At 40.8% G+C, this 10,903-nt stretch overlaps 2 protein-coding genes across 4 annotated transcripts in view; both read right to left on the bottom strand.

The window, feature by feature from the left end:
• Positions 1–290: 290 nt before the first annotated feature.
• On the bottom strand, positions 291–3,877 carry cd302 (CD302 molecule). The gene is made up of 6 exons (XM_053877282.1): positions 3,527–3,877; positions 2,319–2,444; positions 2,129–2,239; positions 1,376–1,558; positions 1,284–1,304; positions 291–1,207 (listed from the first exon to the last, which is right to left on the bottom strand). The coding sequence occupies exons 1-6, from the start codon at positions 3,615–3,617 to the stop codon at positions 1,005–1,007; spliced, it is 735 nt and encodes a 244-aa protein (XP_053733257.1). The 5' UTR covers positions 3,618–3,877; the 3' UTR covers positions 291–1,004.
• A 942-nt stretch (positions 3,878–4,819) lies between these two features.
• The window catches only part of LOC128765760 (RNA-binding motif, single-stranded-interacting protein 1), a 37,613-nt gene continuing 31,529 nt past the window's right edge, over positions 4,820–10,903 (bottom strand). For all 3 annotated transcript variants that reach the window (XM_053876796.1, XM_053876795.1, XM_053876797.1), the window contains exons 7-13: positions 10,250–10,365; positions 9,234–9,283; positions 9,078–9,165; positions 8,596–8,646; positions 8,094–8,204; positions 7,952–8,032; positions 4,820–7,884 (exon numbers count right to left, since the gene is read on the bottom strand). In XM_053876796.1, the coding sequence (XP_053732771.1) occupies positions 7,813–7,884; positions 7,952–8,032; positions 8,094–8,204; positions 8,596–8,646; positions 9,078–9,165; positions 9,234–9,283; positions 10,250–10,365 (569 nt within the window). In that variant the 3' untranslated portion in view covers positions 4,820–7,812. The remainder of the gene's footprint in view (positions 7,885–7,951; positions 8,033–8,093; positions 8,205–8,595; positions 8,647–9,077; positions 9,166–9,233; positions 9,284–10,249; positions 10,366–10,903) is intronic.

Genomic DNA, 10,903 nt, shown 5'->3' with positions numbered 1-10,903 from the left:
CAGAAAAGTTGCTATTTAATTTACTATATAATTTCGCACATTTTCAACCTATGATAACCGATTTGCGAAGTCTGACTTTCATACAAGTCGTAGACGAAACGTGTGTACACTGTTCCACCTTGCGGTCAAATGCAGGTATTACAAGAGGAAAATAATAATCCTGCTTTTTGGTTTTAGTGTAGATGAGATGAGACGTCCTCTATTTGTCTCACATTCATGATAATGTATTTGTATGACTGATCTTAGGTGTACTTTCACCACTCCAAATAGTATTGACTGATGTCACCACATTTCTTTACTTAATAGATGAAATTCACTTTATTGTTAAAACAAACACCAAGGTTAAAATTAGGCAAATACTGTCAATATTGCACAGTTGATTCATTCAAATAAACAAAGCGGATCATCATCAACGTATGGGGTTGGGAGGAACAGAAGAAGAAACGGGGTAAAAAAAAAAAAAAAACATGCCGTGGCTTAATTACACATTTTCATCTGCTATTTACATGGACTTGCAAAAGTCAATCATCCTTTGCAGCAAATGCATGAAATTTAACATTTCTGAGCTGATGAGGCAGATGTTTGTAACATTTAAAGCTTGAGAACACATTCATAGAACACAGTTCATTCAAATACAAGTGAAACATTAAACTGGTCATGTTAAAAAGGCATAAAAAGTCACCTTTATCCATGTACTTTGAGTGAAGCTGAGCAGGCTGGGGATGAGGATGAAGGCTACAATATGAATTTGATGTCAGCCGTGTGCTTCTTTTGTTCTTGTATCTTCCTCCACTGATACCATCTGGCAGGACTCATGAATTGAAACCTCAACATTTGAGCTGCATAGCTCTCATGCCACTGCAGATACATTCATACTGAACATCCAGGAGGAGTTAGTCATGCCAAGTTTGTACATCACAACACAACTGAAGGCATCTAAAGCACACTACATCACTGTAGGAGAGCAGAAAGGACTCAGACCAAGTTCACTTTGGGGGCTGTTATTATGGAAAATCCTCGGTCTCTTCAGCCTCCACAAGGCACGACTCGTCCGTTTCCAGGACTCGTAACGGAGGGTGATACTCAAAAGCTGTGAAGATGGAGGATCCTGGGTTTTTCTTGTGGTGCAGGAACCAAACAACAGCAGACACTCCGATGATGGCCACCACGCTGAGAATGACCATGACTGACAGAAGCCTTCTAGATGCTGTTGAAAGTTTCAATAACAGAGGTCAGCGATGACTTAAAAAACCAAAACCAACAGAAGAAAAAAGGGAACTTACATTGCTTGGGTTCCTCTGCCTCTGGAAAAACAAGAAGAAGTGTCAGCTCAAATGTTTTAAAACCGATCTACAGCCAGTGCTTTGACTCTTACTCTGGGCCGTCTCACAAACAACTCCGTTCTCCAGCTCATCCAGGCAGCTGATGCTCTCCCACTTGCCCGTGTTGGTGTGAAGAGCCGCACACGTGTCCACTGGCACCAGGTCAGAGGGAGAATCGCTGCTCTCCCAGTTGGTAAAAGTAACCGGGTCTTCTCCAGACCACCTCATCGTCTCACCTGACCACAAACAAGCCACACATTGAGTTCATTTATTCTCATCTCTGTGTAAGCGGAACATGCTAACACCAGTCGGATATTTGTTTCCTCCTGCCTGTGTTTCTTTTACTGCACAACTTGAGAGAAGTTGAAAATGATGTAGTACTCATGCAAGCCCTGAGAGTTGCGCTGTATCTTCTCCTGTTTTGTCAGTTGCATTGAATTAAATTTTATTTATTTACTTTTTTTTTTTTTTTTTACAGGAGACCTACAAAATAATGGCAATGATAAGAAAACATTTTTTTTTCATTTTTTAAATAAATTCATAAATCAAATGCATCCTCTGTAAGAGAAGCAAAGCTTGCACAGCATTTCCAGAAGCCTTAGCATACTGTAAATATCCACACGTCAGCTGCCAACTACCACATTGTTGACCTGTAAAGACACATCATTTAAATCCATCTAATAACTATGGAGTTCACAAGCATGTCATTTACAGAAATGGTGACAATGATGGACCGACTGCATAAATATAAGTCACACGAATGTTTTTATTAGATCAGGAATAATATTCAATGGCTATGTACTTACTGTTGGTGTCATAATATATTCCCAGCCACACGTTGACTTGGCCTTTCCACACCTCTGGGCTATATTTAAGCACAAAGTCATTCTCCTCCGCGCTCTGGACGCTCAAGAGCTCTGAAAATACAAACACACCGCCGTGATAATGCCATGTTGATGCAGCTTGCTGCTCTTGGATTTTAGATAAGAGACACACCGAAGCCTTGGCAGAGGGCTTTGGCTCGCTCTAGAGAGTAGCTCTTGATTTTGTCCTCCTCTCCGTGCACGAAGTGGTAACATCTGTCTTTGAAAGGAACCCACATGCGTCCGTCGGCAGGGCAGTCTGAGAAGCGAGGCCGCACAAGTTCATGATCAGGTTATAAAATGCAACAAAATCTCATTTTTAACAAGGACATTTCAGCAGATTCAAGTCGGGCATTTTTTCAGTGGATGCTAACTTAATAACTAGTACTTCCTGTCATTTGAGGAGTAACATATATAACACTAAATTCAATTTAGGATTCTGTCAAACTCAGTCATACAAGGGAAGGTGAAGGTCAAATGTAGCACCATGATCTGTGTTTAGTGTCCCTACATGAACTGTCCTCCTTCACCGTGGACTCCAAACACAAGAGCCACTCCGGTTTTCTCCATGGAATCACAAACACACACACACTCCCTTCTGCATTAACTATTCAGTTTTGGGAAGATAGATTGGTGGATTCATGTTTTATATAGGTCTAGAACAACCTGTTGAACAACATTTCTTACTCTTGATCGTTGCATGACTCTATAGGTAAATGCTCTGAAGGTGATGTAGTTTTGGGGGCCACTGTTTTAAACGATGAACAAGAAAACTCACAATAATGAAAGGAGAACTGTGTTGCTGTTACAGAAACTTGAGCGCGGCGTCATTAGCACTGTGAATTGCTTTAACATTTTAGTTGATTTTAATGATAATAAAATCAACTTTTGATATAGGTGACAAAGTAAACAGAATAGGAGCCACACTTCGAAACACTTCTGAGGTTATTACATTTTGCTTGCGCCATATACTGTTTTGCACGCAACAGCACAACTGTTTTTCCTTGTTTGCTCAGCACAATTGACATTACTGGGTTTATTGTGACTCAACAGAAACGCTTGGATAGTGATCCACAAGCGGTTTACACACATTTACGAGACCTATAAAGTCAAACTACTTTCTGACCATAAAAGAAAGAACATACATAAAGAGATGACAGATTCTTTCAGCCTCACGTCGCTAGTTTTGCATGATAGCATGCAAACAGCGACGCGTCACAGCTGTACGCAAATGTTTCGACCTCAGAAAATCACGCGCAGACTAGTCAAACAGATAAAGGCCTGCGAAGCGTCGAACCAAAATCTCAGACGAAGACAACCAGAGAACCTCGCGCCACTCACCTTTCTCGGAGAGGGACGTCCGCAGCTCGGCGAGGAACACGACTGAAAACAACAACCAAAGACGAGGAGCGTTTCTCTCCAGCGACTCCATGACAGCAGAGCCACAAATCACACTACTCCAGATGAGTTGCGCCAAAGTTGCTCAACTTTAGAAACGCCAGAGAGTTCCCGCCCACCATCCAGGAAACGTGTCCGGGACGCTTTCGGATCACATCGTTGTTGCGTAAACCTCACAGCAATGGCCTAAAAACCACATTCGTGTGTTCGTTTTACATGCGATGTTATGCCAACACAAACTTGACGTCTTTTCAAGACCGTCTCAAAGCTAACACGACGCTACAACTGTGCTGCGTGACGACACAGGCGCGTCAAGTCAAATGGTGCATTCAGGAGCACTAAGATAATAGGAAACGCAGCAATATGACAGTTAAAGTCCATTTGATTTTTTTTACACCGTTATCTTCGGGCATAGACGATTAGGGAATCACTCAAAACAGGACAATAAACGCTAAGCCCAATTAACGCATCACTACTACCAGGAAGTGTAATATAATTTTCCGTGAGGACACTGAACGGGACACACTGGATAACGTTACATTGGTGAGTCTAGGAATTAATTTAGAGAAGTTTGTTGTATAACAATAAAAACAACAGCATTAATTAAAAAAAACAAATGTCAAAATAAGATCCATCCTTCAAAAACATGGCGTTAAGACAACATGCAAATGCCTCATAGAAAGGAGACATATTGGCTCTCATCCCTGGTGGTGTGCACCACACCACTGTGCAGTCGTGTCTGCAGCTCGTAGGAGTCGCTGTTAAAGTCGGACTAGTTCCAACGACAGCCCGCCTCTGCCAGGTCAGAACCAGGAGAAGAGGGTTTGTGGAGGAAAAGCTCACACACGTTGCCTCTAATGTGTGGTAGGAAATGTGTGAAATAACCAGTACTTACATACCGCTGTCCCCTGAAGAGCTTCATCAAATGTTTAGCAACTAGAATTTCATATATTTTTATTTTTAATAAACGAATTCTTGTGTAGCTTTATTCCCATGCAAAACCTTTTTTTTTAATTCATTAAATGAATAAATATAAGCTGAAATGTGACAACAGTTTCCACATTTCATCAGATAGCATATTTATGAGAGTAAACTTAAACCAAAACAATAAGATTATAATGATAAATAATAGAAAATATGCAATGCTAATGAATTATGAACACATTTTAAACAGTATTACTTGATTTTTAGGCCCACAGTCAGTACCACTTAATAAAGACAGAAGATAGCCAAAAATATAAAAGTTGAAAAATCTTTTTATTAAAACAAAGAAGAGGAACAGAATAAACCTCTGGCAAAAAAAAGAAAACAAGTGGAAAACAAGAGTCTTTGGCCTCGACCAAACTCAACAATGAACTGTACAAACCAGCTGAGGCTGGCAATCATGTGACACAAGATAACAAAAATAAAAACATTACACTTTTCTTATAGCTCTGTGAAATCTTCCGTTTCCTCAAGAGAACTGTACAAAAAGAATCTTCATAAATTAGGAATTTGTCATATAAATTAATGACTGTTCGACTGGATGGTGACTTTCAGGAACAGTGAATTTAATCTGATGCGTCTTTGCTGGTCTCCGTCCAGATCCTATGGCACTTGGTGTCGACGCCAATAGCAGCATGAACCCACAAATCAGTATGAACCCCTCAGTTTCAGGCTTGACACAGAAATCTCAAGTATAATCTCAGTGGTTTTTGGTTGCATCTTTCCATGTATAGCGAGGAAATGCAGCGGTAGGTTTTTCTTAAGTTTTATTAAAAAAAAAAAAGTTTGCTGCTTTCAATTTAAATGTTGTTGCTTGTGGCAACGTATGACAAAGCTGTTAAAAAACAAAACCTGAAAGGACACGGCTGGAGGCGGCCAGCTCCTGAGCTTGGCAACTGGTCTGGAAGGACGGGAAGGACCTGCTAACCCGGCCGGAGAGTGAATGATAACGAAAAAGGTTGAGGTAGATATCTGGTCTGAAGACGAGCTGGAATCACAGGACGACAGTTCCATCTAAAGAGTTCCTTAAATCAGAATCAATAACATGTATATCGCCGCACACCACTCGTGTGTGTGTGTGCGTGTCGACGCTTCATAGGAGGCGGCACTGTAGCTATAATGTGTGATAAAGAAGGCACATGGCTTGACTCTGCAGGCATGAACCACTGACTCGAAGATGGGTCACCATGACAACTGTTCCTTTAAACTGACTTCATATCAGAGATATGAGGTCACATCTCTGAACCCCAGGAGAACTGAGTCTTGAGACAATCTCTCTCGATCTTTGGTGAGGTGAACCAGAATGGAAAGTGCTGTGTAACTTTGTTTCCTATCAAAAGTTGAGGTACAATAAAACCCAAATGTTCTGTATTAAAGCTCAGTGCTGCCCCCTGTCCAGCTGTCATATATGTATCAGTATCATGTAATAACCAAACATCTGTGTATTATAGTATTATTTGGACACAATATACCATGGTATATTGAGCGTAACAAATATTATATTGTACAAACAGGAGATGGAATTATTGCAATAAAGAAGTTATTAATAGGATTAATAAGGTCATTTTGTTCCAAAAATATTTTTTTTTTACATATAATTTCATGAATTTGTGTGACTAAAAATGTCATATTACAAACATGGTACAACATTGTTTAGACAACATGTTTGTCAAGTGCATATAAATATTCACATAATTTAACTTGCCTAATCACATGTATCAATGTATGATGTAACCATATTTTCATGTCCGCAGGACCACATTACATATTGGTCTGACATAACTACACTCTTTTTGCGACATAACTACATGTTCGCACGAAAAATATTTCATATTAGAATGACGCATTTAAGATTTTAGGGCGTGAGCACGTGTCCCACGTCTTCGTACGACACAATGACATGCTCTAACAGCCATGTTTGTTCAAAATAGTTTGTTTTAACGGTGTGATTATTAATTCATAACACATAATTCCATGTTTGTACCATGCAAATCATACAACATGGTAACATTTCTGCATGACAAATTAACATGTTGGTACAACATAATTACATGTTTATTCATAGTTCATCTTCATATGATATAGATGGATTTACACTCACACAGGGAAACTACTGAATATGATTCATAATTATACAATTTCGTGTCATGTTTGCACAATATAATCTGTATAGAATCTTAATATACTGTCTGCAAAATGAAAAGAGAATATTTATTCAGTTTAATCTTCATATAAAACTCTGAATTACTTTCATCCAGATGTATTTGTTTGTGCCATCTAGTAGCCTCTGATAAATATATTTTACTGACAGGGGGCACTGAGCTTCTGAAGTGGTGTACAATCGCAAGTCCTTTCTTTATGAGCATTTCATTTAGAGCGCAAAGAGACACGCCCATTTATAACAAACAAAAATCCTTCCCTCCTCTCCTCCCACAGCCCCTCTGACACCCCTCGTGTTAATCCAAAAAATGCATTCCCCCGGTGGCACTAACTCTCGTCCAGTAGCGTTCTTGAAAGAAAGTTCGGAGACGGCCGATAAAAACAACGTTTTCTGTCTGCAAAGCAAATGGAGCCGGAAATGGCTCTCGGTCGGCACAAGTAAGGCAAATAAAAGAAACCTAAAGAACTATGGAAAAATCCATGTACAAGAAGTGTAAAGCAACAGTCACACAGCAAGCACAAACATTATTTTAAAATCTCTGGAAGAACTATTGACAAAAGACGTACGAAAGCTCAGTGCTGCCACCCTTGTTCAAATAAATATAGACCTGTCGTGGCGCTCACTTTATTCTTCATAATTCAGCAAACATGGGCGACGATTTGATGATGAAAAAGTAGAATTGTAAAAAAATAAAACATGACAACTTTTTTTAAAATGAGAGCCTCTACATTATCAATATTAGTTCGTATAAAAATGTTACTATAAAGTAACGTCACAACATCATTTATATTTACTTCAAAAGGGTGCGGCATCACTGTTCTCCTGTACACATGCACTTTCAACAGCCACACAAGATTCTTTCTTGCATCTGGCGGCCATCTTTGGTTAAAAAAAAAATCTCGTATGAAAATGAAAAACAAAAGTAGTTTTTGTAGAGTTTTAAAATCACTTGATAGAAATCATATTCATCTGCACAATGATACCAAAAATAGTCCAGAACCAGTGCAAAACAGTGAGATCCATTGCGTCCATTGCATTTGTAGGCATGATTGTTTCAGCTCGGGTCGACTTGTTTACCTCAGCACTACTTGGGTTGTTGGTACGGGTACGGGGAATGGTTGCTCGGTGTGTCTACTTGCGGTGGTACACCGTTCTCCTGACAGAAAGAGACAGAGAATGTAACACCGAAGCAGTGAAGGAAGAAGAAGAGGAAGTGCACTCACTTCAGTGGGAACAGATGCCGCCTGCATGTGTGCGTACTGAGGGATGTAGGCTCCTTGAATGGGGGAGTTGGCAGCCATGAACTGCACATAAACAGGAAATTAAGGAAATGTTTATGAATGACGGTGACAAAGTCTTCCTCACCGTGCCTGCACTGCCCAGAGAAAGGTGACTCATCTGCTGTGTCAGTGGGGTCATCATGGACGAAGGCTGCAGTGACAAGGACGGGTCCATAGATGGCGATATGACTGTACCCTGAAGGAATGAAAGCAGCGCCAGAGTCTTGATATAGATGCGCGGCAGAAGGTAAATAATCACAAGTTGTCTGTGAGCATCTTGGCTCCGCTGATCCTTCTAGCAGTGTTTTCGCATATATGCTGGCTCACTGTCAGAGCCAGAGAAGCCACTTCTTCAAACCCATCTGTTAAATCCTGCTCGGCATCTGTCGTCAAATATGCAAATCTCAAAAAACTCCCATGAAAACAGTCGTTTTTTTTTTTTTTTTACACTTGTATGGTAAAATCCGCAAGGATCAGGGTGTCCTTATGTGTGAGGCTTTGTTTCTGTCACAAAGGGACGGTGTCCGCTGGAAGAGGTTTAAGAGAGAGCGGTGATTAAGCAGAAGATAAAGAGATTTGGTTCTTACTGGGTGCTGCATGATGTACGCTTGGTGAGGCATCCAGGACGGGTTCTGCATCTGGAGGACAATGCATACAATCATACTCTCGAAGGCTTGAAGGTAGCTCTCTTAACTGATTTAAGATGGAGATTAAAAAGTCCTCTCTAGCTGCTGAAGACACTTTCAAGGACATTTTTAATATATAATTATAATAGTATAATTCCATGAAATAAACACCTTAAATGAACTGTACAAAAGCAGACATGGCTTGGTGACAACTAAAAGTATCAATTCCATACGAAAAATGTCAAGTACATTATCATATCAGATTATTTCATTCTTCATTCTTTGCAGATATGAGCATAACACGTGAAATAAAATAAATCATGTGACTTCATCATTACATAATGCTACAAAGACAGACGAGACAGTATTGTATTATTATAATTACTTCACTGAGTGCACAATAATAATGATAGGAAGTGTGGGATGGGGAGCATCAATCTCACCTGGTAGGCCGCCAGAGGAGACATGTAAGGAGACATTGAAGCCTGCGCGATCATCCTGTTTGAAATGCTGTACGCCGGCGGGAAAAACCTGCAAATTCAAACGGAATTAGGAAACGACGAGTAAATAGGGTATCAATGTCAGAAAATCCGACTCACCCGTTTTGCATGGCCGCTGCGTTTGGATCGTATGTGAGCGTCATCGCGGCCTGGCAAGAAACACTGAGTTAACGACGAGTATTAAAAGCCACTAGATGTCAGACTTGAGCACCAAAGAATATATTGTCGCGAGAAAACGAAACGTAAACTTTTTTATGAACGAAACCTAATTCTCATTTGACAGTCAACTGGTTATTTGTGAAAAAGTAAAAAATAATCAAAATAAGATTAAATAGGGGAAATATATTCAAATGCATTACGTGTATTTAAATATTATAGAAAATATATACAGAACAAAAAAACAGTTGTTTCGATGTTAAAACAACATCACTTGCACTATTTCAGGAGCAACAAAAGCATAAACTTGGTCCCACACATGCGCCAAGTGAGGACGCTCATGTTTACATAGATGTAAACATTCTCAGTGGTGGCTTGAGGTCTTCGATGTGAGCCAACACATATCCCCTCGTGCGGTAAAACGATAACACATATTTGTGGTTGCAGTCTTGCAAACACACAAACATCGATTACAAACACACAACAGATGTGTTCCTGCTTTTCTTGAAAGTTTTAGTAAATTACCAGGAGAAACTGATGCAAAGCAGAGTTCAGTCTCTCATGAACTGCTTGCAGACACAACATACGAGAAACATTAGGTAGCTTTGGTGCTGATCCGAAAATGTCTTGGAGGAAAGAACGTTTTTATGATTGTTTTTCTTGTAAGTAGCATATTTCGATCCCCAGTGGCCACGCCCACTCGACATGAAGCTGAACTACGTTGTCTCTGTGACAGCCATTTTGACCAGTGGCAGCCACCACGGAGGATCCACTGAAGTTGAATGTCAATTCATAGACACAGCATTAGCACAGTCATGGTTTCGGAGCCATTTTTAAAGTGAAATGTCGTTTTCATCAGAATCCAGGGTGCAGTTAAACCTCACCACCATGAGGAAAGTGTCTTCACTCAGTGATCTGACCCTCACACTTCCTCCACAGGGACGTCAGGATTCACTTACCAGTCTTGAGTCACCGTCTCTCGTCCAAGGCCGCCCGTTTGGAGAAAATTTATTTTGACTTTGTCTCCTCTTCTGCCCGCCGTCAGCAAACTTGCACAGCAAGGGCTCGGTGGGTGCTGGGGAGAGAATCGAAGAACCGCTGTAATAGAAGTTTTTACACAAACACTGGGGGTCACGCGGGGCTGTCCGTCATGCTTGTCTTACAGTCACTCAGTCACTGAACCCTGGGAATGTGCATTCACCAACCGGCCTGGGAACACAGACGTCTAAATTGGCAGCTGTGGCGCTGTAATCCCCTGTCCTTCCAGAAGGCCAGAAGAAACTATTTCTGTCTAATAATCCAATTAAAAAGCTTAGAGCGGGACTGCAGGCCACACAGCGCTGCTCTCTCTCCTGTCTTTGTCAGCGCCGACCTCTTCAGTCTGAGCCTGGGCCAGCTCTCTGCCAGCAGACTTCCAGACTCCGTTTGGAGGCATGAATCAGCACGCACGCCATCTTAACAACACAATACATCGCCTTGGAACACAATGACGCTGCAATTAGTGAATCTGGAGACTAATATTTCACACGCCACATAAAATTCACATTTCCTTTTAGGGCGTCTACTTCGATAGGAAGTCAGATGTTAAAAGGCTTTTGTCACGGCGGATGGTG

This window comes from Synchiropus splendidus, chromosome 10 (genome assembly GCF_027744825.2).
Source record: "Synchiropus splendidus isolate RoL2022-P1 chromosome 10, RoL_Sspl_1.0, whole genome shotgun sequence".
NCBI classification, from domain to species: domain Eukaryota; kingdom Metazoa; phylum Chordata; class Actinopteri; order Syngnathiformes; family Callionymidae; genus Synchiropus; species Synchiropus splendidus.
The sequence above is the reverse complement of the archived record's forward strand: the minus strand, read 5'-3'. Positions and strand labels throughout refer to the sequence as shown.